This window comes from Humulus lupulus, chromosome 4, assembly GCF_963169125.1.
Source record: "Humulus lupulus chromosome 4, drHumLupu1.1, whole genome shotgun sequence".
NCBI classification, from domain to species: Eukaryota; Viridiplantae; Streptophyta; class Magnoliopsida; order Rosales; family Cannabaceae; genus Humulus; species Humulus lupulus.
This window is the reverse complement of record NC_084796.1, coordinates 2891696-2919381: the sequence shown is the minus strand read 5'-3', so window position 1 is coordinate 2919381 and position 27686 is coordinate 2891696. Positions and strand designations below refer to the sequence as shown.

General features: G+C 35.1%; 3 protein-coding genes across 10 annotated transcripts; all 3 read right to left on the bottom strand.

Moving 5' to 3' along the window:
* Positions 1–59: 59 nt before the first annotated feature.
* On the bottom strand, positions 60–10698 carry LOC133829662 (uncharacterized). The gene is made up of 12 exons (XM_062259411.1): positions 10496–10698; positions 7166–7257; positions 6556–6848; positions 5032–5375; positions 4524–4949; positions 4155–4443; positions 3280–3623; positions 2767–3195; positions 2396–2684; positions 1332–1675; positions 818–1246; positions 60–732 (listed from the first exon to the last, which is right to left on the bottom strand). Exons 1-12 carry the CDS (start codon positions 10553–10555, stop codon positions 286–288), a joined length of 3786 nt encoding a protein of 1261 aa, XP_062115395.1. The 5' UTR covers positions 10556–10698; the 3' UTR covers positions 60–285.
* Positions 10699–11563: 865 nt separating this feature from the next.
* Positions 11564–16984, bottom strand: LOC133829663 (putative pentatricopeptide repeat-containing protein At1g68930). 5 transcript variants are annotated; one of them, XM_062259412.1, is made up of 4 exons: positions 16743–16984; positions 13709–16521; positions 12240–13176; positions 11564–12155 (listed from the first exon to the last, which is right to left on the bottom strand). In XM_062259412.1, exon 2 carries the CDS (start codon positions 16402–16404, stop codon positions 14317–14319), a length of 2088 nt encoding a protein of 695 aa, XP_062115396.1. In that variant the 5' UTR covers positions 16405–16521; positions 16743–16984; the 3' UTR covers positions 11564–12155; positions 12240–13176; positions 13709–14316. The 5 variants fall into 5 exon arrangements, with proteins under 5 accessions (XP_062115396.1, XP_062115397.1, XP_062115399.1 ...); XM_062259413.1 differs by lacking the exon at positions 16743–16984 and having other exon boundaries at positions 13709–13806; positions 14237–16729; XM_062259415.1 differs by lacking the exon at positions 16743–16984 and having other exon boundaries at positions 13709–13802; positions 14237–16729.
* A 1133-nt stretch (positions 16985–18117) lies between these two features.
* On the bottom strand, positions 18118–24156 carry LOC133829661 (uncharacterized). 4 transcript variants are annotated; one of them, XM_062259407.1, is made up of 8 exons: positions 23980–24155; positions 21780–21871; positions 20807–21435; positions 20178–20726; positions 20023–20103; positions 19869–19949; positions 19024–19409; positions 18118–18954 (listed from the first exon to the last, which is right to left on the bottom strand). In XM_062259407.1, the coding sequence occupies exons 1-8, from the start codon at positions 24001–24003 to the stop codon at positions 18370–18372; spliced, it is 2427 nt and encodes an 808-aa protein (XP_062115391.1). In that variant the 5' UTR covers positions 24004–24155; the 3' UTR covers positions 18118–18369. The 4 variants fall into 4 exon arrangements, with proteins under 4 accessions (XP_062115391.1, XP_062115394.1, XP_062115393.1 ...); XM_062259410.1 differs by having other exon boundaries at positions 20807–21449; positions 23980–24148; XM_062259409.1 differs by having other exon boundaries at positions 21847–21871; positions 23980–24148.
* Positions 24157–27686: the final 3530 nt, after the last annotated feature.

The following is a 27686-nucleotide window of genomic DNA, read 5'->3' as shown; positions in this document are numbered from 1 at the left end:
TCATTCCTTACTTATATTGCTTAATTTTTCTTATTTTGTAGTTGTGAATCCCATTCATCTAGCACATAATGACAATTTATATCCCATTCCAGGCTTTGGCAAAATCATAGCCATTGAGCTTTTTTTATATATACATCTCAACATAGAGTTTAGCATAGTCTTTACTTTGTATTTTTGACACTACAACTGTCTAACTTCTACAATGATCATCTACATAGCCAGTTTGGATTTTCATTCCTTGCTAAGCCATACTCTGAAGACAAAAAAAACTCATGCATTTTTCTATTAATCAGGATGAAGGCTTGTTACACCTGCTGGTTGCGGTGGTGTTGGGACACAACTACTATATGTTGTGTCGAACTCGGGTGTTGATGCATGAGAAGAGCCACCGACATGAGAAGAGCCTCTCGCAGACTCCATGAATGCTTTCATCATGGCTTCTTGTCGGCGCAAGAATTCTTCTTGTTGTTGGCGGAAAAATTCTTCTTGTTGGCGCAGTTTTTCTTCAAACTCTCTTCTTAATGCATCAACCTGGGCGTTGTTCGAAATTTCTTTTGCTTTCACCTTCCTCGACGTGGGCGTTGGAGTGTCAAAAAATTGAGTGGGCGTCACACCAACACCCATACCCCTAACAAACCCTCTCCTCTCAGGGGTCCCCAATGCCATAGTTAGCAAATCATTAGATCCTTGGGGTTTCCACTTGCCCTCTGTTTGCAGCTGTCTGTAATGATCCTGTAAAACAAATAATAAAAAGTCATCACATACATAATGTTGTGAAAGAACTAACAATAAAAGAAGTAATACAGTATACCCTTACAATGTTAGCTTTCACTGATGCCGCCTCACCAGTCAGCTCGCCCTTCTTGTTCATTCGGCCTAATGTCCACAACTCAGCTCGATCTATCTCAGTTATTTGGCCATCATTTTCTTTCATCAGTTGCTCCTCCTTAGAAATATAACCTCCCCTTGACATGTTATGATTGTGAGGAAGCTTCGCCCTTACCGCTTGCATTTTCTTCCTTTTCTCAGCCCATTCTGGGCTTAGTCTTACTTTGACAAAGTTGTCCCAATCGATTTTTTTTATCACCGACATATACCCTTTCGGTGGGTGCCTCAGCCTGTGGGGTTTAGTGTATCTATGTTTTTCTATCCAGCAGTTGGTGAGGTTTGTTTTGAAGTTCCTCCAATATCTGCCACCCGTCTGTAAAATCTTTTTCCTCGCTTTAGGATCTATCTCGAAAGTCTCCTGCAAATGCAACCAGTACATTATAATAGACTCGTAGCCATTAAACACATTACAAACAAAACATGTTATGATAATAGGCTCATACCTCAACAATATGCCATAATTTATTTTTCTCGGAAGTAGGAACCTTCGCCCAACTATCATGCTTAATGTTAATAGTTCTGCGTACAATGGATCCAAGTGTCGATGCAAACCTTGTTCTCGCTGGACCGATAACTTGTCCGAACTCATTGAACACTATTGGTGTGCGTATACCCTCACTCCGGGCTTTAAATACCTCACGCATCAATGTCGGGCCTCTACCAGCCACATAATTCTCTACCTCCTCATCACCACTCATATTGTCATCATTATCGAACCTCTCAGGGTCATCCATTTCCTCATCACCATCCTCAGGAAATGGACAATCATCATCTAATGGATTTATATCTGAAAAAAAAAAGAAAAACAAGCAATTTGTTATGTCCTTTTACACTTGATAAATCGTAATAGCAAACATTATAATATCACACCAATAGTAAAAAAAAGGTGTATTAGCTAGGTTTATAAAAGCACGAACAAATAAACAATGTGATGTTATTATAATGTAAACATATATTGTCATCATCATCAAAACAGTCATCAGTAAGCTACATCTTATGTTCAGAAATGTCACAATGATTTTTGAGAACCGAAATAACACCAATAGATTGCTTCAGATGTGCATGCAAATTCCCAGAAGCTACTGAAATTATTTCTGAAGCTGGGATAAGAACAAAGACCTAATATAGATTTGTACTTATAAAATCCATTTACAAGGACATCAGAAAAAGTATGTGCTCTATATGTAGTGAACCAATTGCTTTTTTAATCTTTGCCCACAAGCACAGGTGCATAAAAAGCTATAAACATTATACCTCTCAAGAAGGAATATCAACAGAAAGAGCAAAACGAGAGAATAAGCTGCCCTCGCAATTCAAGTTTTGCTATAAAATGATAAGTATTGTGAAAACATATGAGGAATAAAGACTTACATATAATGACGTTAATTTCCATGATATATGTATCCAAACGTTAGGAAATTAATGCGAATCTTTCTATTCTCTTTAGAGTTAGTAGGCATTTGAGATAAATTCATGGTGCAATATTAAGTTAACAAAGATTTCTGACCTTTTGACTCTTTGAAGGTGGATAATCTTGTTCCTGTGATCCCTGAAGATGGCTCAATGACTTGTTTAGAAGAATCGAACTTAACTCCACCAGTTTCTGCAGTCTTTTGCTGTAAAACTGAAAATTGCTCGTTGTTCATTGCTCTTGTCACAGCTTCATCTTCTTGGAATGAAGATGTCACAAGAACATCTTTCTCCCCAGATTCCATCAGAATCGAGTCATTGCCACTTGGGCATGATTCACAGACCCAATCTTCAGGGACCTCGTGCTTTACTTTTTGGAAATGATCCTGTAAAACAAATAATAAAAAAGATATCACATACATAATATTGTGAACTAAAATCAATAAAAGTAATACATTATAAACTTACAATGTTAACTTTCACTGATGTCGCCTCACCAGACAACTCTCCCTTCTTGTTGGTTTGGCCTAATGACCACAGCTCAGCTTGATCAAACTCGCTTATTTGGTCATCACGCTCTTTCATTAGTTGCTCCTCCTTAGAAATATAACCTCCCCTAGACATGTTATGATTGTGAGTAAGCTTCGCTCGTACCGCTTGCATTTTCTTTCTTTTCTCAGCCCATTCTGGGCTTAGTCTTACTTTGACAAAGTTGTCCCAATCGATTTTTGTTATCACTGATATATACCCTTTCGGTGGGTGCCTCAGCCTGTGGGGTTTAGTGTATCTATGTTTTTCTATCCAGCAGTTGGTGAGGTTTGTTTTGAAGTTCCTCCAATATCTGCCACCTGTCTGTAAAATCTTTTTCCTCGCTTTAGGATCTATCTCAAAAGTCTCCTGCAAATACAACCAGTACATTATAATAGACTCGTAGCATTAAACACATTACAAACAAAACATGTTATGATAATAGACTCATACCTCAACAATATGCCATAATTTATTTTTCTCGGAAGTAGGAACCTTCGCCCAACTATCATGCTTAATGTTAATACTTCTGCGGACAATGGATCCAAGTGTCGATGCAAACCTTGTTCTCGCTGGACCAATAACTTGTCCAAACTCATTGAACTCTATTGGTGTGCGTATACCCTCACTCCGGGCTTTAAATACCTCATGCATCAATGTCGGGCCTCTACCAGCTACATATTCCTCTATCTCCTCATCACCACTCATATTGTCATCATTATCGAACCCCTCAGCATCATTTGTTTCCTCATCAACATCCTCAGGAAATGAATAATCATCATCTAAAGGATTGATATCTGTGAAAAAAAAAGAAAAAAAAAAGGCAATATAAGCAATTTGTATATCATTTTACACTTGATAAATCATAATAGCACACCAATAGTAAAAAAAAAAAGTGTACTTATAAAATTTGTATAGATTTGTACTTATAAAATTCATTTATAAGGACATCAGAAAAAGTATGTACTCTATATGTAGTGAACCAATCGTTTTTTTAATCTTTGCCCACAAGCACAAATGCATAACAACTACCCATCAAGAAGAATTATCAACAGAGAGAAAAAAACCAGAGAATAAGCTGCCCTCACGATAGGAGCTACAACAAAATCATTTTAATGCAATACAAGTTTTGCAATAAAATGAAAAGTGGGATGATAGGTAATGTAAAAACTTATGGGGAATAAAGACTTACCTATAATGATATTAATTTCCATGATATATGTATCCAAACATTAGGAAATCAAATGCAGATCTCTCTGAACTCTTTAGATTAGTAGGCATTTGAGATAAATTAGCGGTGCAATGTTAAGTTAACAAAGATATCTGACCTTTTGACTCTTTGAAGGTTGATAATCCTGTTCCCATGATCCCTGAAGATGGCTTATTGACTTGTTCAGGAGATTTGAACTTAGTTTTATCAGTTTCTGCAGGCATTTGCTGCAAAATTGAAAATTGCTCATTGCTCATTGCTCTTGTCACAGCTTCATCTTCTTGGAATGAAGATGTCACAAGAACATCTTTCTCCCCAGATTCCCTCAGAATCAAGTCACTGACGGTTGGGCTTGATTCACAGACCCAATCTTCAGGGACCTCGTGCTTTACTTTTTTGTAATGATCCTACAAAACAAAGAATAAAAAAGTTATCACATACATAGTATTGTGAAATAACAACAAGAAGTAAAACATTATACACTTACAATGTTAGCTTCCGCTGATGCCTCCTCGCCCGACAGCTCTCTCTTGTTCTGTCGGCCTAATTTCCACAACTCAGCTCTATCAAACTCACTTATTTGGCCATCACTTTCTTTCATTAGTTGCTCCTCCTTAGATACATAACCTCCCCTAGACATGTTATGATTGTGAGGAAGCTTCGCCCGTACCGCTTGCATTTTCTTTCTTTTCTCAGCCCATTCTGGGCTTAGTCTTACTTTGACAAAGTTGTCCCAATCAACTTTTCTTATCACTGATATATATCCTCTCGGTGGGTGCATTAGCCTGTGGGGTTTAGTGTATCTATGTTTTTCTATCCATCTGTTGGTGAGATTTGTTTTGAAGTTCCTCCAATATCTGCCACCCGCCTGTAAAATCTTTTTCCTTGCTTTAGGATCTATCTCAAAAGTCTCCTACAATTACAAACATTACATCATAATAAACTCATAGCATAAAACACATTACAAACAACATATGTCATTATAATACTCTTACCTCAACGATATGCCATAATTTATTTTTCTCGAAAGTAGGAACCTTCGCCCAACTGTCATGCTTAATGTTGACGGTTCTGCGTACAATTGATCCAAGTGTCGACACAAACCTTGTTCTTGCTGGACCGATAACTTGTCCGAACTCATTGAACACTATCGGTGTGCGTATACCCTCACTTCGGGCTTTAAATACCTTACGCATCAATGTTGGGCCTCTACCAGCTACATAATCCTCTATTACCTCATCATCACTCATATTTTCATCATTATCGAACCCCTCAACATCATCCATTTCCTCATCACTATTCTCAGGAAATGGATAATCATCATCTAAAGGGTTTATATCTGTGAAAAAATAAACTGGTATGTCATTTTACACTTGATAAATCAGAATAACACACATCATAAGAGCAAACTGATAATAAAAGAGGTGTATTAGATAGGGTTATAAGAGGACGAACAAATAAGCAATATAGTGTTATCTCAAGTTTAATACACTTTCACCATCTACAAGGAAACATATATTGTCACCATCATCATCAATATCGTCGTTAGAAAGTTGTGGTGCAGTAAATGTCATTCATCAAGGAGTGGTATGTCAGGCACATCTCTCTTTGTTTCTTCAATCTTTCAAGTTAGTGGTGATAGCATAACTGAGCATTGTGTGTCTTATATACCATTGACATAGAACACTTGTTGCCAATATATATGTGTCAGTTGTGTACCCTAATCGATTTAGATCAACTAAATTGAAACCTACATCGTCCTCTGTCACACAAAAAGACAAGTACTCTAACTTGTTATATAATCTAACTCTCAAATTTATTGGATTACTCCATAAAAATCATCACCTTCTATCAAGGTTTTCCCTTTCTAACTAGAGATTTGCCCTCTTTTGGCAACAGTGCTAATTCCACTATTCGGTGTGGTTTTTATGTTATTACGCTTTCTAGTATTAAGTTGAGCACCATTGACCGTACACGATGGATACTTAACCACATTCAAAGAAGGACCGCGTGACATTCACTTAATGTTGTCTGTCACATTACTAGATGAATTTGTCATTTCAGATACACACCGACCAAAATAAGTTAAAACAAGAAACAAAGTTTGAATTTTCGGCTTCATCCAAACTAAATTTCAAGAATAATTCAATCTTATCCTTATATTTCATTGACAACCTATCAGCTGACATCCATCATCCATTTTTTATTCATATCAACTCTTATTTCTAAAAAAAATCCAAACAAAAACACAAAATAAACACACATTGACCAAACAAAATAAATACACGTCTACAAAAAAATCAGACAACAATTTCCCTATGTCAATAAAATGAAAAGTGGGATGATAAGTAATGTACAAACTTATGGGGGATATAGACTTACCGATAATGATGCTAATTTTCATGATATAAGTATCCAAACATTAGGAAATTAAATGTAGATCTTTCTACTCCCTTTAGAGTTAATAGGCATTTGAGACAAATTAGTGTTGCAATGTTAAGTTAACAAAGATTTCTGACCTTTTGACTCTTTGAAGGTGGATAATCTTTTTCCTAAGATCTCTGAAGATCGCTTAATGGCTTGTTCATGAGAATTGAACTTAACTTTACCCGTTTTTACAGGCTTTTGCTGCAAAGCTGAAAATTGCTCAGTGCTCATTGCCATAGTCACAACTTCATCTTCTTGGAATGAAGATGTCTCAAGAGCATCTGTCTCCCCAGATTCCATCAGAATCGAGTCATCACTATTTAGGCATGATTCACAGACCCAATCTTCAGGGACCTTGTGCTTTACTTTTCTTCGCATGCAATAACTGAAAATGGAAGACAGACAAATCGTTTTTCATTATTATCAAAGTACCTCTTTCCATACATTATTGTCAATAGAAACAGTTATGCTAACAACATATAGGCAACAAGTCAAAAACAAAAAAACAACAATAACAGCCAGAGACATCTAATCTATCTCACAGAAAGATGGTTTCCTCAACTTTATATATAAAGTCATAAAGATAATTCAACAATCAAAATCAGAATAAGCAAAGGAAGTCAGGCATTCCAGCTATGAAAACTGAAAAGGTATATGCATGTTCTCATGCTGAGAGAGAGAGAGAGAGAGAGAGAATCTTACACATGTTCACAAGTTGTGTTGCATACAGAACAAGTTACTAGTAAAAATTCAGAATGAGGATTATGACCGCCACATATTTCACAAACTTTTTCCTGAAAAAGATAAAGGAATCATATTAATTTTTTTTATATAAGGTATAATTACAATCAAAAGAGACCAGCTGAGGTGAAGCACCAACAGCTAAACTGACAAAAATCCACAATACTAATAAAATAAAATAACATCAAGCAGATCCAGTTTCTTAGAAAGTCAAAAAAGGAAAACAAGGCAAAAACTTTGACGCTCTTTAGCCATATAGCATCCCACAACTTGATTATTTCCCAAATGCACTCCAAGTCAGTCTCCCAATCTGAACATATAACATTACCAAAAAGAAAAATCTAAACATGACTCAAAAACAAGCAAAATTTAAAGTGAATAATGGTTTAGCCAATACTGACTCAAAGGGCAGGAAGAAAAGACATGCTAGTCATAGATTTACTTCATATTGAACCAAATTCATTTCTTTTATATGGTCCCCTTTAAATGGAAGATTAACATAAAATTAATTTTCTTAGTCAATAGCTCTGAATGGGCATGTCGGGCTGCAACCTAGATACAGCTTGAGTCAAACATAATGTTCCAAATATTTCAATACAATTATTTGTTTGAAACACTTCTTTAATTTTTGGTGCTCCAAATTGATACCTATATCATACATCAAGAACAGGAGATCGAAAGACCAGTTTACACTTTACACCAACTTAAAACTTACTTTATTAAAACAAGTGATCATTTCCATCTGCATGTGATTGCCTAATAGTATTTTATGATCATGTTATGTACTCATAAGCAAACTAAGTCATCAAAAGGAAATAAATGAGATTTGAGCAAAGGACATTCTCTGTCTTCTTATTGAGTCCCTAAGTATGGCCAATGTATCCCATTGTATCCAGCCAGTACTAGGTTTCTGTTGGAAAACACACCCAGAAATCCAGTGCAATAACCTCTGTGCTGTTGTATTATTAATATCACAAAGCTTACAAACAATTCCAAGTCTTCAGACAATTGTATATCTTCACAAAGAACTCTTTCACACTTTACAAAATGATCTGATACCCTTGACAGAAGCTACTGGGGTGTATAACACCAAACCGAGTCAAGGCTAAGCCCTTAGCTAACCACCAAAACATTTGACAGCTCAGCTACCTTACAACCAAATAAATAAAACAATAAGTAAGCTTAACATTACCCCTGGCCCAAACATTTGAAAAGCTAGGAACTGGTTCTTGATCATGTTGTAGTCTTCCAAAGTTGACACAAAATCTGGTAAAGCCTTCCATTTTATTAGTACTTCAATGTCTCCTGGATTTCCACCTGGATTTGCCGGACTTCTTTTAGTGCTTCAGGATCAGGTTCAGTTATCATTTCCAAATCTGGGGATAGTTGTCGCGGCAGCACTGCCGAGGAAATACTTTGTCCGTGTGCTCTTTTGAAATGGGAAACATGGAATACAGGGTTAATCGATGCATTAGCTAGTAACTCCAGGCAGTAAGCCACTTCTCCTATTTTAGCAATGATTTTGAAAGGGCCACAGCATCTTGCAGCCAGTTTTTCATTCTTCTTTTAGCTAAAGATTGCTGCCTGTAGGGCTTTATCTTTAGGAACATAAACTCCCCTACTGCGTATTCCTCATGGTGTCCCTTGTTGTTGGCATATAGTTTTATTCGCAGCTAAGCTTTGAGTAGGAGGTGCATCCTTAGTTCATCCAATGTTGCATCTCGGACTCTTCTAAGATAGAGTCAACTGCTGAAACTAGTGAAGAACCAGGTTTGTACGTGGTTAGAGAGGACGGATCCCTGACATATAGGAGTTTAAAAGGGGTGTGCATTTGGTGGCGGAATGGGCTCTGCCCATGGTAACCATTTGAGCCCCTGTCAAGGTTTGTCGGAAATGAAGCATCTCAAGTATGTTTCCAACATTCTATTCACCACTTCTGTTTGCCCATCAGTTTGAGGGTGGTAGGCCGTGCTCCTTTTTTTTTCCTGATTTGAAACAATCTATTGGGGAATGCCATGGAGCCTAACCACCTCTTGAAGAAAAGTTGCAGCCATGGTAGCAGCAGTAAAAGATGTTTAGGGGTATGAAATGGGCATACTTACTCAACTTATCCACCTTGACCAAGATAGTGTCTTTCCCTTCCGATTTGGGCAAACCCTCTATGAAAATCCATAGAGATTTCATCCCAAACTTGAGCTGGAAGTGCTATCGATCGTAATGACCCAGCTGGAGTTGTAGCTGCATACTTATTCTGTTGGCGTGTGGAGCATTGTTGCACAAAATGAATTACATCCTTTCTCGTTCCCACCCAAAAGAACTCTTTTTTAAGTCTGAGATACATTTTGTTTCCCCTGAGTGTCCAGCTATAGGTGTACTATGAAATTCCTCCAATATATTTGTAATAAGCTTTGAATCTTTGGGAATATCCGATTTCTAATAAAAGCACCAACTGGGACCTAGGACTCCAAAGTCTATTAAGTACCAAACTTATATCTTCACCAAGGGTGGTATGTCCTAAATTATGGAATGCACCATAGCTAATCTTAGTTTTATCATAACTATAAATTTATTACTAGCTAGAGCTTGATACAGGGCAATGGCATACAGTAACAACTTGCACAATAAATTATACTGCCTTATAAAAGATATATAAAAAGAATTAAAGAAAGTATAATACAACCCTGATGAACACCAAACACAAAAGTGAGCCCAATTGATTAAAGAAAAAAAAACATATCTTTTTCTAAATCATTATCTTGATAACTTAGTCACTTATTAGTCATGGCATCCAATAGTGATCTAAAGCCTCTTTTTGTTTTTAAACTTAGTCACCACCCTATGCCTGCAATTAAAGTTCTTTTACTCATGTACAAACACATCTGATACCCCCAAACTCACATTTTTTTCAGGGGGAAAAACATAGCAAAATGCAATAGCTTATATAAGAAGCTACATCCAGTACTTATAAACACACAACTTTAATACAAGAAATGGGTATTCGGTATTTAGTGGATTTTCTAGCCAAAAAAACCAAATCAACTCCTTCACATAGAGTTTATTTATACCTACAAATTCAATAGCTATGAGGATAAAAAAAAAAAAAAGCCCCTTTTTTCATTTCATGCAATTTCGGTTCTTATTACAAAAATAATAAATGAAAAAAATAAACATGGAGCTGAAAAGTCAAGAGACTAAAAGAACACCATAGATAAAGTTTAGTACTAAAGTTGGTCTGCAGAAATTGACAGAAAACAAAAAAAGTTGGAAAATTTTGAGAGAGAATTTGGTCACCTTGGTGTGGCAGTGGCTACCCATTTGCTGGCTTTTCGTCTGTGAATTCGTTATTGCCATTTCTATATCATTTTCTGGGAAAAAGGGTAGGAAAATGAGAAGAAATCTCTGGGTGCAAATCTTTTTTCTTTAATGGCTCAAAGTAACAACATTTGGTCTTAAATAATAGTGTGCTAAGCTGAATTAGCAGAGATTTCATTCAAAAGTCGTGTTAAAAGAGAGTTATTAAAGAAGAAAACTTGAGAAACTGGCTTAAAGAAAAGGAAAAAAAAAACGTAATAAATGTAACAAACGACAATAAAATGAAAACGACATAATTTGGAAAACGACAATAAAATTACAAAACGACATAATTTAATTTGTAAACGACACAATTAAAATAAACGACAGACATTGGAAATAAACGACACAATTGTCAAAACGACAGAAACGTCACAGTTAGGAGAAACGACAGATAACTCAAAAAGCGATGAGAAATGCAATGAAATTCCAAACTATATGCTATAGAAAGTATTAATATTTAAAATTAAATATAGCATCTGCATTTCAATTTGACATAAAACGTTCACAAATTAAAAATTTGAGTATTAGTTTTTCTAAAAAAATAATTGTTATTATATTATTATTGTTGTTTGTATAGAATATATGAAAATTTAAATAATTATTTTCATATATATATTTTTAAATAATTATTTTCATATATATATATATATATTTTAAAATTATATAAATAAAGTATGTAATGATTGAAAGTGCTTCAATCCAATCCAATCTCCACAAGTGCAAATATCTACACTTGCATATTTGGTTAAATCTTGAACTGTTAAGAGATTATTTTTAAAGGAATTGAATGGTTTCTCTTTAACAATTTTAATTTTAATAAAAGTGATTGCTCTTTAATGAGACTTAGTTCAATATTTTTTTATTTTTTATTTTTAAAAGTGATATAATCACACGTTATAAAGTTGAATATTCAATATTCAAATGTTTAAGCCATTTATGAATTTATTTATAATGAGAGCTCCTTAAAAGTGTTCAATAAATGATTATGGTCTATTAATGTAAAAATACGAATAACTAGAAAAACTTGTATATATATATATAATGTTCTCTTTACAATGGTAGCCTTAATCGTTGGCCAGTTTTGAGAATTCAACCAAATGAGTGTTCACACTTGAAAAGACTGCAATGTTAAACTCAATTAATTGATTAACAATGCTGATTAGGCTGCACTAATAAGACTAAACAAAAAGATAGAAAAAAAAAGGATATTAAGGTTTGGTTGGAGTGGTCTCATCAGCCAGTTCGTGGATCGACCTGGTGTCATCCTCCTCGCTATCAACAGTAGCAGCTTCCTCATCAGCCGAGCGTTTCTTAAAGTCTGCCATGCACTTCTCCAGGTTGCTCTCGAGGAAGCTATAATCGCCACCTCGATTGTGCTTCCAGCAAGTGTAGAACACATTCATGGTCATCTCGTTGAGTTGGGTCTTCAGCTTGGTATTTTCCTTCTTGAACTCCTCGAGGTTAACTCGTTGTGCCCTTTGGAGCTCTTCGACGAGTTCATCTCTTCCCTTAAGGTCGCTCCTTAGTGAAGTCTCCAATATCTGCCACCTGTCTGTAAAATCTTTTTCCTCGCTTTAGGATCAGTCTCAAAAGTCTCCTGCAAATACAACCAGTACATTATAATAGACTCGTAGCATTAAACACATTACAAACAAAACATGTTATGATAATAGACTCATACCTCAACAATATGCCATAATTTATTTTTCTCGGAAGTAGGAACCTTCGCCCAACTATCATGCTTATAGTAAATCTGATGCCTTAAAGTCGATCTTGGAGCCTGCACAGAAGTTAGTACAATACACTACACAAAACGATGATCATAAAACAAATATTAAAACTCAAAACAGAAAACTAATATCAACACAAGACATAGTTTTTATACTGGTTCAAGACCAATAAATCAGGATGATTTATTGGCTCTAATCCAGTCTTGGAAACACCCTTTGTAATTCTTTATTGATCGAATAAAGAGGAGGCCAACACAGTCGAGTAGCTCATACAACAACAATGAAGAAATCTCTCTTCTAATCACACAAACCAGGCTTGCATATTCATCAACATATGTAGCCTATTACATAAACCCGAAACCCCTCTAAGCTTGCTCTTTCCTTAGCTCTCTCTCTTATTCACTCAATCAAGATCTCACTCTCTATTTCTTTATGTCTTGAAAAATGGCTCTGTATGTTTTTCTGACTCTTCATTGATCTGAGAAGCCTCTATATATATATAGCCAAGACTTTAGTTGACTTAAACCGTTAAGTTAGTTAATAAACCAACTAACATAACAGTCAAAGTCTTGTAATGACTTATAGGAACTCAAATCCCACAATGCTTAATGTTAATACTTCTGCGTACAATGGATCCAAGTGTCGATGCAAACCTTGTTCTCGCAGGACCAATAACTTGTCCAAACTCATTGAACTCTATTGGTGTGCGTATTACCTCACTCCGGGCTTTAAATACCTCATGCATCAATGTCGGGCCTCTACCAGCTACATATTCCTCTATCTCCTCATCACCACTCATATTGTCATCATTATCGAACCCCTCAGCATCATTTGTTTCCTCATCAACATCCTCAGGAAATGAATAATCATCATCTAAAGGATTGATATCTGTGAAAAAAAAAAAGAAAAAAAAAGGCAATATAAGCAATTTGTATATCATTTTACACTTGATAACTCATAATAGCACACCAATAGTAAAAAAAAAAAGTGTACTTATAATTTTTTTATAGATTTGTACTTATAAAATTCATTTATAAGGACATCAGAAAAAGTATGTACTCTATATGTAGTGAACCAATTGCTTTTTTAATCTTTGCCCACAAGCACAAATGCATAACAAGCTATATACATTATACCCATCAAGAAGGATTATCAACAGAAAGAGAAAAAAACGAGAGAATAAGCTGCCCTCAAGATAGGAGCTACAACAAAATCATTTTAATGCAATAAAATGAAAAGTGGGATGACAGGTAATGTAAAAACTTATGGGGAATAAAGACTTACCTATAATGATATTAATTTTCATGATATATGTATCTAAACATTAGGAAATCAAATGCAGATCTCTCTGAACTCTTTAGATTAGTAGGCATTTGAGATAAATTAGCGGTGCAATGTTAAGATAACAAAGATTTCTGACCTTTTGACTCTTTGAAGGTTGATAATCCTGTTCCCATGATCCCTGAAGATGGCTTATTGACTTGTTCAGGAGATTTGAACTGAGTTTTATCATACTGCCTTATAAAAGATATATAAAAAGAATTAAAGAAAGTATAATACAACCCTGATGAACATCAAACACAAAAGTGAGCCCAATTGATTAAAGAAAAAAACAAATCTTTTTCTAAATCATTATCTTGATAACTTAGTCACTTATTAGTCATGGCATCCAATAGTGATCTAAAGCCTCTTTTTGTTTTTAAACTTAGTCACCACCCTATGCCTGCAATTAAAGTTCTTTTACTCATGTACAAACACTTCTGATACCCCAAAACTCACATTTTTTCAGGGGGGAAAAACATAGCAAAATGCAATAGCTTATATAAGAAGCTACATCAAGTACTTCTAAACACACACAACTTTAATCCAAGAAGTGGGTATTCGGTATTTAGTGGATTTTCTAGTCAAAAAAACCAAATCAACTCCTTCACACGGAGTTTATTTATACCTACAAATTTTTTGAGGGAATCACGGCATATTTACGCCGCTGTAACTTTGCATTGCAGTTCGCCTTAACAGAACTATTGATCACCAATAGTCCTTGCAAGAGCATGTCCCCCCTTCAAAATGATGGAATCTGTTTAAATCTCTCAATATGACTGACCTTCCAGTAATTTTCGATACAAACTTCATAAATTGATGGCAGTCACCACAGACACGAATATTTTTCATTATCCTTATTGGTATCCATGCTTGAGGTTTCTTGATCAATCCAAATGCAAGAGCAAGTTTCTCACTATGGTAACATATAGACTCAATTTTTTCCTTTTCTCCGATGTCGTGCAACACAAAATTTGTATTAGGAGTAAACCCAGCTTCTTGCACTTTCTTAACCAGTTTGTTCAGCTCTTCATAAATTGTTTCAGTCTCCGGATGCGATCGATCTTCAGATACAAATTTGTGGATCATGCTATCGATTTCGATCCAACTATAAGCTGAGAACTTCTTCACATTCTTAATCTTCATTAGAGATCTAATGGACGCCACATCTTTCCATTTTCCCAAGCTGGCATACATGTTAGACAGAATAATATAAGGTCCAGCATTGAAAGGTTCTAACTTAAAGAGATGCTCAGCCGCCATCTCTGCATTTTTAATGTCTTTTCTGGTTGCACAAATGGACAGAAGTGTAGACCATATTAGGCTGTTTGGCTCATGGGGCATACTTTTGACAAGATCTAAAGCTTTATCTAAGTGACCTGAACGACCTAAGAGGCAGATTATACAGGCGTAATGGTCCAAAGTGGGAGTCATACCATGTCTTTTGCTGATTGAATCAAAATATTCTTGGCCCTTTTCAACCAAATTAGCATGGACACAAGCTGATAAGACACCTACTAAAGTAACGTTATCTGGTTTCATGTTTTCTTCCAGCATTCGTTCATAGAGGGCCAAAGCTTGCAGATCTTGTCCATTTTGTGCACAACCCCCGATTATAGCAGTCCAAGAAACCACATTTCGAGCTGGCATTGTTTCAAAGACTAAGTAAGCATCATTAGTAACTCCACATTTGCAATACATATGGACGAGAGCACTCGAAACAAGCAAATCATCATCAACTCCCATCAAAATTGATTTCCCATGAATAGCTTGGCCATGGAATAGTGATGCTGATTTAGCGCAAGAACTAACCACAGTTGAAATGGTAAAACTGTCAGGTATGATGTTTTCTGCTAGCATCTCTCCAAACGACATCAAAGCATCTTCTTCTCTACCGTTTTGTGCACAATTCACTATCATTGTCGTCCAACAAATCTTATCCTTCTGCTTGATACTATGGAAAGTCTTTATTGCTTCGTCTATACATCCAGTTTGAAAGTAGGCACTGATAATGGTTGATGCCGTAACTTGGTCAGGCTTTAACCCCGACAGTTGCATTTCTCTAAACAAATCAATGCATTTCTTGGGCTCTCCATTTTTCAAATACCCTGTAATCATCAAATTCCAGGAAACCAAACTCTTATTCACCATGTGATCGAACAACCAACGAGCACGGTCGATGTCGCTGCACTTGGCGTACAGATTAGTCAACCCATTCCAAATGAAGGCATTCCCAGCCAAATTGCCAGCAACAACTCTACCATGTATTTGTTTTCCAAGCCTAAGAGCCAATAACTGAGAAGATGCCCGTAAGAGGCTGACAAAAGTGTATTCCGAAGGCTCAAAGTTTTCCCTCCGCATTCTAACGAAAATCTCTAGCGCCTTTCTTGGACACTCATTCCCTGAAGAACCCGCGATCATCGTGTCAAAAGAAACCGAATCATGATCAGGCATTTGTTCGAACGCCTCTTCCAAATCCTCAACCGACCCGGATTTTGCAAAAGCAGAAAGCATGCCGTTCCAAGAAATGACATCTCTCTTGGGCATTTTATCGAACAAGTTGCGGGCATCGTCAAGTCTGCCGGACTTAGCATATAGATGGAGGAGGCGATTATGGAGGAAAGTATTGGTGGGATGGAATAAGTGAAGTTCCATGTGAGACTCCAATCTCTTGGCTTGGGCAACATCGCGGGACCGAACACATTCGAGGACGAGGCGTGTGTAGGCTTCGGAGGAGGCGCAGCCACGAGAGTACAAAAGGTCTACTGCGTCACCAAGCTTCTGCTTCGCTTTCATTTCAGCCAGGGCTGGTCCAGAGCTTCTCGATACAGGAAAAAAATATGCAATTCATAGGTTGATTTGGGTGCCACGAATCGTTCATGGCATGCCAATCTCACAGGATAAATTCAATAGCTATGAGGATAAAAAAAACAAAAAAAGCCCCTTTTTTCATTTCATGCAATTTCGGTTCTTATTACAAAAATAAAAAATGAAAAAAAATAAACATGGAGCTGAAAATTCAGGAGACTAAAAAAACACCATAGATAAAGTCAAGTACTAAAGTGGGTCTGCAGAAATTGACAGAAAACAAAAAAAAAAGAAGATGGGAAATTTTTGAGAGAGAATTTGGTCACCTTGGTGTGGCAGTGGCTACCCATTTGCTGGATTTTCGTCTGTGAATTCGTTATTGCCATTTCTATATCATTTTCTGGGAAAAAGGGTCGGAAAATGAGAAGAAATTTCTGGGTGCAAGTCTTTTTTCTTTAATGGCTCAAAGTAACAACATTTGGTCTAAAATAATAGTGTGCTAAACTGAATTAGCAGAGATTTCATTCAAAAGTCGTGTTAAAAAAGAGTTATCAAAGAAGAAAACATGAGGAACTGGCTTAAAGAAAAGGAAAAAACAAAAAACAAAAAAACGTTAGAAATGTAACAAACGACAATAAAATGAAAAACGACATAATTTGGAAAACGACAATAAACTTCCAAAACGACACAATCGTCAAAACCACTGAAACGTCACAGCTAGGAGAAACGACAGATAACTCAAAAAGCGATGAGAAATGCAATGAAATTCCAAACTATATGCTATAGAAAGTATTAATATTTAAAATTAAATATAACATTTGCATTTAAATTTGACATAAAACGTTCACAAATTAAAATTTTGAGTATTATTTTTTCTAAAAAAATAATTGTTATTATATCATTATTGTTGTTTGAATCGAATATATAAAAATTTAAATAATTATTTTCATATATATTTTTAAAAAAATTATATAAATAAAGTATGTAATGATTGGATTAGTTACTTTCAACATATTGAAAGTGCTTTAATTCAATCAAATCTCCGCAAGTATCCACACTTGCATATTTGGTTAAATCTTGAACTGATAAGAGATTATTTTTGAAGAAATTGAATGGTTTCTCTTTGACAATTTTAATTTTAATAAAAGTGATTGCTCTTTAATGAGACTTAGTTCAATATTCTTTTATAAAAAAAAGTGATATAATCACACGTTATAAAGTTGAATATTCAATATTAAGATGTTTAAGCCCTTTTTGAGTTTATTTATAAGGGTTTATATTTTTTTGGACCTGCGTTTTGTTTCATTACCTATTTAGACCCTGTGTTTTGACAAATTATTTTTTGGACTCTATGTTTTGTAAAATGATTAAAACAGAACCCTAAACTCAATTTTGATAAAGAAAAAATTGAATATAACAACACAATTTTTAAGCAAAATGATTTTATTTTTGTTCTGAATTGTTAGTTTGGTAAATTATTTGTAATATTAATTAAAAAACATTGACGAAAATTGAGTTTAGGGTTCTATTTTAACTATTTTACAAAACATAAGGTCCAAAAAATAATTTGTCAAAACATAGAATCCAAATAGGTAATGGGAAAAAAATGAAGGGTCCAAAAAGATATAAACCCTGTTTATAATGACAGCTCTTTAAAAGTGTTCAATAAATGATTGTGGCCTATTAATGTAAAAATGCGAATAACTAGAAAAACTTGTATATAAATATATATATATATATATATTAATATATATAATGCTCTCTTTACAATGGTAGCCTTAATGGCATTAATCCTTGGCCAGTTTTGAGAATTCAATCAAATGAGTGTTCACACTTGAAAAAGTCCTAAATATTTCTACTTAAAAAGACTGCAATGTTAAACTCAATTAATTGATTAACAATGCTGATTAGGCTGCACTAATAAGGCTAAACAAAAAGATAGAAAAAAGGATATTAAGGTTTGGTTGGAGTGGTCTCATCAGCCAGTTCGTGGATCGACCTGGTGTCATCGTCCTCGCTATCAACAGTAGCAGCTTCCTCATCGGCCAAGCGTTTCTTAAAGTCCGCCATGCACTTCTCCAGGTTGCTCTCGAGGAAGCTATAATCGCCACCTCGATTGTGCTTCCAGCAAGTGTAGAACACATTCATGGTCATCTCGTTGAGTTGGGTCTTCAGCTTGGTATTTTCCTTCTTGAACTCCTCGAGGTTAACTCGTTGTGCCCTTTGGAGCTCTTCGACGAGTTCATCTCTTCCCTTAAGGTCGCTCCTCAGTGAAGTCTCGGTTGCCTCAGCCTTGGCAAGCTTCTCTTGGAGAAACTGAATCTCACCTTTTAAGGGATCAGCAACCAAATCCACTTCTTCCTTCAGCTTGTGGTCGAAGTTGTCCTTTAAAGTTTGAAGTTCTTGTCGGACATGGTCCCGCTCCTTTCTGGTTTCTCCCAGCTCTCCTTTCAACTCTATCAGCTCCTTCTCCTGACAACCCAGTTTGTTCTGGCAGGTCTTCACAAGCTTAGCCTGTTGGAAGGCTACCACAGTGGTCTGACAAACAAAGGAAAAAGTCAGTGGATACAAAAGTCTTATAAAACACAAACAATGATAATCACTTACCAAGCTCATCAAGCTCTGCTGCTTGAGAGCTAGGTCGGTTAAGTCCTCAGAATCGATCCACAACCCATCCTTCCTCAGGTTGCCTCCAACTTCCTTCTCGAAGACATTTACCATAGGCGAGGCAAAGGCCTGGAACCTCTCAAGAACGTCGGACATTGCTTGAGAGCGAGCAGGTATCGACTCAGTTGGTGCAGTTTTTTGCGCTTCGACTTCAGTGCCCATTGGCAGCTGTTCTGTAGTCCTAATTGCGACCTCAGGAGCTGTGGCCGTTGGCTGCCTTGAAGTGTCCCTGCAGACCTCTGTTCTCTCGGCCACTATTTTTCTCTTCTTCCCTCTTTTCGGGTTGACAGTAGGGTTGGAGAAACAAGCAAATATATCCATGCTTTCTGCAAAGACAAAACAAAATGTTAAGAGCAGAGAATGGTACAAGAATTAAAGGCATTTTTTTTTTTTTGAAAAAGAGACAGAGGTCAATGGAAGTTGACCTCCTCCCAATAAAATTGAGAGCCCTCACTTATGGCGGAGGGCACCTATGGCTAGGTTAGGGGGCGGAAAAAGGGTTTCCTGTCTTTGACAAACTACTGTGCTGGCAACTTTTTGGGCTCTATGGCTAGAGAGAAATAACAGAATCTTCGAAGATATCTCCAACTCAGCAGATAATATTTGGGAGAAGATCCAATTTTGGGTGGCTACTTGGGTGTATAGAAACAAATGTTTTGTTGGAATCGCTTTCTCTGATCTTTCTAGGGATTGGAGAAATTTTTGGACTTAACTTTTCGGGGTGGGTTTGTTTGTGGGGTTTTATCCTTTTACAAGAATTAAAGGCATTAGTAAGGAGTTAATACCCTCAGCAGCTATTTTTCTCTTCTTCCTTCTTTTTGGGTTGACAGTTGGGTTGGAAAAACAAGCAAATATATCCATGCTTCCTGCAAATACAAAACAAAGTGTTAGGAGCAAAGATTTGTACAAGTATTAAAGGCATTAGTAAGGAGTTAATACCCTCAGCAGCTATTTTTCTCTTCTTCCTTCTTTTTGGGTTGACAGTTGGGTTGGAGAAACAAGCAAATATATCCATGCTTCCTGCAAAGACAAAGAAAAAATGTTCGGAGCAAAGAATTGTACTCGTATTAAAGGCAATAGTAAGGAGTTAATACCCTCGGAGCTCTCGGGCTCAAGGTTAACTATCGAGGGTTCTTCCAAGCAATCTTGTTTATGACTCAATCCTTGCTTAAGGGATTCGCAAGGAATGTCATCCTTGTGGGCCATACTGATAATCTCGGGAACTTTGTTAGCTTCCTCGCACTGGGGAAGGTCATCCAAAGTCTCCCCGAGAGCCTCCTCGTCGATATCTATGTTTGCAGGAGAACCATGGAGCTCTGTAGGAAGAATGATTCGAGGGGCAGGCCCACAATATGCCTTCTTGATGCAAGGAGGAGAAGATATGACTTTTTCATTAGCAGCCTGAGTTTGGATTATGCTGGGGGAAGTCTCAACAAGAGGAGCCTTGGATGAGGAGACGTGAGGAACTCCTAGGCGACAAGAGTCAGACAGCCCGAGAGAATGCGAGCTATCAAAGAGCCCGCATTCACGAAGGTTAACATCAGTGAGCAAAACCTTAGTACTCTTCTCCTCCGAAGGCAGCTCGCATATTTGCTCTACCCGATTGATTATCTCATTATCAGCCTTGGGTCGCTTGTATGGCCCTAAAAAGGAATCCCAGTTACGAGGAAGGCTCAATAGAATAAACTAGGAAGAAAAAGAAGGTTTACGAAAGGAAGTTTACCAGCTCGTTGAAAACTCAAGTTTTGGGACTTGATTGCTGTGGTGAAGAAAAAGTTTTTCTTGTATGGACCCGCATTACTAGGGATGTCCGTTACCAAGTTTATAGAAGCTTGCGGCCAGGCGCTTAGATAGTAAAATCCATCGGTACTGTGATCGTCGCGACCAGGATTGGCTTTTAAATTATACATGTAGTGGATCTCCAATGGGCTAGGAGTTGGCCACTTCTTCTGGTGGTACAACACCTTCAAGGTGGATAGAATTCTATAACTGTTGGGAACGAGCTGGAATGGGGCAATTCCAAAATAATCGCAGATATCGATGAAGTATTGTTTGAGGGGAAGGATTACCCCTGCACTACAATGATATCCGCTCCATGCACTCCATGCTCCACCTGGCCAACAAGCTTGCACATCTGCCCCGCCAATCCTTAGCCTCAGATTGCCAAGGAAATTGTATCTCTTCTTAATCCTCTCAAGCCCGGGGGTATTAAGCTGAACATTTAAATGGTCATTTTGAGCAACATCCTCGGTCTTCTCAGATTCCATCAAAATCGAGTCACTATCAGTTAGGCATGATTCACATACCCAATCTTCAGGGACCTTGTGCTTTACTTTTCTTCGCATGCAATAACTGAAAACAGAAAGCTGGAAAAATCATTATTGTCAATAAAAACAGTTATGTATGTATGTATTATGATCACAGCCAATGCAAGAGTGATACTTGAAAAACATAAACGCAACAAGTCAAAAACAAAAGGACAACAATAACAACCACAGGCATCTAATCCATCTCACATAAAGATAATTTCCCTTAATATAAAAAATCAGAAGCTGTAGATGATAGCCAGTCATCTTATATCAATATAAATTGGTTTCTCAAAAAAAGTTATATAAGATCATAAAGATAATTCAATAATCAAAATTAGAATAAACGATGGTATATGCATGTTCTCATGCTGAGAGAGAGAATCTTACACATGTTCAGTAGTTGTGTAGCATATAGAACAAGTTACAAGTAAAAATTTGGAACGAGGATTATTACCACCGCATATGTCACAAACTTTATCCTGAAAAAGAGAGGAAGAAATCATATTAATGTTTCGTTTATATAAAAAAAACGATGTTGCTATTATATTAAGCACCGTGATAGACCTTCCCTCACTTATGTGTATTCTAGGAAGCACAAGAAGAATACCAGTGGGGTTGCAGCAGGGGATAAAAATTAAGAGTTAGTTATTTGGGTTGTATTAGAGTATGGGTGAGTGCACCGTATTTTCCTAGTCCTTTAGAGTAAATAGGCTGGTCTGTAGAGAGGAGAGGTTGTCAAGTATTTTGTAAGGTTTAATACCTGTTTGGAGAGAACCAAGCTCTCGAAATCTTGGTAATCAATACAATTCAGAATTTTCTTCTACCCTTTTCTTCTTTTTTTCTACTGTGTTATGCTATTTTGACACCGATAGCTAGACTCACAAAACCCAAACAACTAACATAACAGTAAAAAATTCTTGAAACTGATAAAATTACATCAAGCAATCTCAGTTCCTAAACAAGTCAAAAAAGGAAAACAAGGAAAAAACTTTGACACCCTTTAGCCATATAGCAACCAACCCACAACTTGATTCTTTTCCAAAGGCACTCCAAGTCAGTCTCCTTAACTTGGAGAATATTGTTGCATATTATTTTGGAAACTAAGCTCCTCGCCTAACCCTACGATATTTGAGGAGCATGAAGCTATAGCGAATAATATATTACAAGTACTTACAAGTTTGAGTTCAGTATATTGAACATAGCATTAGTACTAAAAGACAAAATCTAAACATGACTCATAAACAAGCAAAATTTCAAGTGAATAATAGTTAAGCCAATATTGACTCCACAAGTAGGCAAGTGCTTGGCATAATAACTATGATATGCTTATTCAATAGTTCTTCCAAAAGGGCAAGAAGAAAAGAAATGATGATTATAGTTTATTGAACCAAATTCGAGTAGCGTAAATTTAAACTTCCCAGACAAAAGCTCTGAATGGCATGTCAGGCTATAATGTAGGTACAACTTGAGTCACACTCACTAATCCAAATATTTCAATACAATTATTTGTTGGAAACACTTCTTATAGCATATGACAAGAACAAGAGATGGGAAGACCAGTTTACACCAACACAAAACTTATATTATTAAAGCAAGGAATCATTTCCATCTGCATGAGATTGTTTAATAGTATTTTATGATCATACTATGTACTCATAAAACAAATTGGTTATGAAAAAAAGAAATAAATAAGTCTGTTGCATCCCATTGAATCCCTAACCCTAAGTGTAGCCAATAATCCCATTTTATCCAACCAGTACTAGATTTCCAATAAAAGCTCCAACTGGGGCATAGGATTCCAAAGTCTATTAGGTACCAAATTTCCAGGCGGTATGTCCTGAATCTAAGCATGCACTATAGCCAATCTCAGTCTAATCATAACTATGATTTATCACTAGCTAGAGCTTGTTTCAGGACATACAGTAAGAACTTGCACTCTTAACGGTGGACCAATTCAACATCAAATACTAACATACAGCACAGAAATTAGATTACCTTATAAAAGATAATTAAAAAGGATGAAAGAAAAGTATATTATAACCCTGATGAACACCAAACACAAAAGTGAGCCCCAATTGATTCAAAAAAACAAATCTTTTGTCTAAATCATTATCTTGATTACTTAATCAACTCATTAGTCATGGAACCCAATAGTGATCTAAGACCTCTTTCTGTTTTTAAGGCCCTTGAGTGGGGACATTGGGAAAATATATGGCCACCAGACTATGCCAGCAACTAAAACCTTGTTACTAATGTACAAACACTTCTGTTACCCCCAAAACACAGATAAAAATCGCATCTTTTTCAGGGAAAATCAAAGCAAAATGTAACAGCTTTAGCTTATATTAAAAGCTAGAGCTAACACTTCTTCACACACACAACTCTGATACAAGAAATGGGTATTCGGCATTTAGTGTTCATATATAACAGCCATGAAAAAAAACCTTTTCTTTCGTTCAATTTTGGTTCTATTTTACAAAAACGATACATGGAGCTGAAAAGTCTGATACAGAAAGTGAAGTAGGGTCTGCAAAAAGCAAAACAAAAAAGAAAAAAAGTGGGAAATGTTGAGAGAGATTTTGGTGACCTTGGTGTGGCAGTGGCTACCCATTTGCTGGATTTTCTTCTGTCAATTCTTCATTGCCTTGACTGTATCGTCATCTGGAAAAAGGAGAGGAGAAAGTTCTGCGGCTATTATATTATGGGTTTGTCTCGGATAAGCGGTACATTTACAACCATGTCATGAAAATCGAATTTCTCAGAGTTCATTCCCGTCTAAAATAATAGATTTTTTTATTTTTTTATTTTTTTTTTCAAAGGGAAAATATATATTCTTTTTTTAAAAAGGAAAATAATAGAATATTGATTGTACGAGACAAAGGCATATTATAGTTGGTATTATTATAGGGAATTTTGATAAATCATGCTTACATTAGTTTAATATTTAAAATTTGAACCAAAGTTAACCACCATATGATACAAATGCTCATCTTTCATTTAATACCAAAAATATCCTCATACATTTCCTCTATATTCTCCCTCTTCCTCTCTACCTTTCATTTAATAGCTTAATAATTAAAATTTGAACCAAAGTTAACCACCATTTAGAATGTTGTTTAGATGTTGGATCTGTAGTTTGTTGGTATTTTTTGCTGTTTTTTTAGTGAAAATCGTGTTCTGTGAAAACCTGCGTTTTTTTTTGTTCCTTGAGTTTTTTTCGAAATGCCCGATAGTGTCCGATAGAGGCCCGATTCGGGCACGATAGTTATTGAGTTTCAAGGTTAGGGATAAAGGTCCGATGACAACCCGATGGTTGCCCGATAGTCAAGGTTAGGGATGGTGGTACGACGGTATTACGATAGTGGGTACGATAGTGTGCAATACTGTAGTTATTTCCATAATGGGTACGATGATGGTACGATATTAGCACGATAGGTGTACGATAGAATTTGTTAAGTAGTTACTATAACATCGTAATTTTAGAATTTGTAGTGGGACGATATAGGTACGATGGTAGTACGATAATAGTTAGTTTCAAATTGTTAACTTACTTTGTCAATGGTACGATGATGGTACGACAGTGGGACGCTAGTGGGTACGATGGTGTATAATACTGTAGTTTTTGCCATAAATGTACGATGATGGTACGACATTAGCACGATAGGGCAACTATCGGGTAACCAAAACTATCGAGCAACTATCGGGTTTCCATCGGACCTTCATCCCTAACCTTGAAACTCAACAACTATCGTGCCCGAATCAGGCCTCTATCGGGCATTTCGAAAAAAACTCAAGGAACCAAAAAAAAACGCAGATTTTCACAGAACACGATTTTCAACCAAAAAACTACAAAAAATACCAACAAACTACAAATCCAACATCTAAACAGCATTCTAAATAGTGGTTAACTTTGGTTCAAATTTTAATTATTAAGCTATTAAATGAAAGGTAGAGAGAAAGATGGAGAATAGAGAGGAAAGGTATGGGGGTATTTTTGGTATTAAATGAAAGATGAGCATTTGTTTCATATGGTAGTTAACTTTGGTTCAAATTTTAAATATTAAGCTAATGTAAGCATGATTTATCAAATTTCCCTTATTATATTGGTGCCCAACATTAGATTAGAGTGTATAGTGTTATTCTTACATTTAATATGGAGTCTTATATTGAAATAAAGTAATCATATGTTGACCATTGATGCACATTTTCTCATGTTGACCCCCGTGGGGATTTGCTCCTAATGAGGTGGAAAATCCCATTTAAATGGGGAACGGGGCAGAAATAGAGATAATTTTTAATTTTCAAATGTTAAATTGGGTGGGAGCGATGATAGCACTCCCCGCCTTGATGGGGTCCGTTTAAATTTTTATATATTTTTGTAATATTTTATATGTATTTTATACATTTCTTTATGTGTTATTGTAGTATAGTAGTAACTTTTTTTTATATTTTATATTTTATTTAGAATGATGTTTAATATTTTAAAATAATAAATATTGTGTAATATTTTAATTTACATATAATTTATGATTTTTATTTTAAAATTTTAATTTAATTTTGTTTAAATAAATGAGTTCCCTACTGGGATTACCCACCCCGCCCCTGGCGAAGATGGAGTGGAGACGAAGATTAAAAATATAAATGGGGACGGGAACGGGGAAGGAAGGAGCACTCCCGCCAATTTTACGCCCCGTGTACATCACTAATGTTGACCCAAAGATATGTACCCAAATATCATACACAGTGATGTGGCACTATTGTTTTAAAACATTGAGTTTCAATTTTGATAAATATGATTCACTATGTTAAACTTATTACGACAATGTGTGTAATTTTTTTATTATAATATGTTTGAATTAAAAATAGCTTACAATTTAATATAATAAATAATTAAATCCAATTACATATAAGTTATAATATGTCACATTAAAATGGTGTTGGATATTATATAATAATGCTCAAAATAATAGTTTAATCTTTAATATTTTTGTGTTTGGTAGGAAGTTTATCTTTTTTTTTTTCTATATCAATAATGTGATTTTAAATATTCCCACAATTATATGGTGAACTCACATGTAATTAATTTAAAAATACTTCAAATTAAATTAAAGCATGTATTCATATGAATATATTTTTCAGTATATTGACATTTTATATTTAAAAAAATAATTTTTTATAATTAATTATTTGATTTAAAAAAAAAAGAGTTTTAATCATTTTTTTTCTTTGTATTGAAACATTTGAGTTAATTTTTCATTATGATGTATAAGATTTTGTATTAAACTAAACAATATGATTAATATGAATCCAACCTAATATTTCCACTCACAATTAAGCACAATTTACTTTCAATAATAAACAAAATATACTCTATTGCGACGATTGTCGTCACACAATAGTTATTAAAATTATAAAAAGTATATACTATTTTACACTTGTATCTTTATGTTTCAATAATACAAATTACATTCTTATGTTTCATCAAACAATACCCATTGACCAAATTTTTGGTCAAACTTAATTTAATAAGACAATAATACCTTTCATTTACTTATTTGAAATTACTTTTCTATTTTGAAATATTTTTTAACAACATTTAAATGAATTTATCTATGTAAAACAAAACATTATAAAAATATATAAGTGTTGTTTGGTAACAGTTAAAAAAATAAATTTTTATTTATTTAATTAAAAATTTGACAATTAAACATAAAACATGTAACTCAATTTTTATTTATTATTTTTAAAAATATTAATTAAAAATTATTAAATTTTAAAATAGAATTTGTTCATTTTCAATTTTTTTTTTAAAACTGATTTCGACTTTTCGTTTTTTTTCTTCAAATCAACAACTCATATTATTAAACAAAAAATAAAAATTAAAGTTATCAAACACGTTTATTATTTTTTGTTTTTAAAAACAAAAAACAAAAATAGTTACCAAACATATTTTTATTTTCTAAAAATAAAGAAACAAAAATAAAATAATATCTCTATTTTTGTATTTAAAAAATTCAAAAATAAAATTTTTACCAAACACAACCATAATTTCACCTTTCAAAATATTTTTTTTTTATCATTTAAGTATTAATTTAATCTCTTCATGTAGTTTAAAAAAAAAAGTGAAAAGCATATTTTTAAGTATTTATTTTATTCAAATACAATATTTTTGATGATTTTTATTATGTGTTAGAAAATATAAATAAAAATCAAGTAAATAAATTAAGGGGATTATTGTAAAATACAAAAGTATAAGTGGATATTTAAGCAAAACACAAAACACTAAGGTGATAT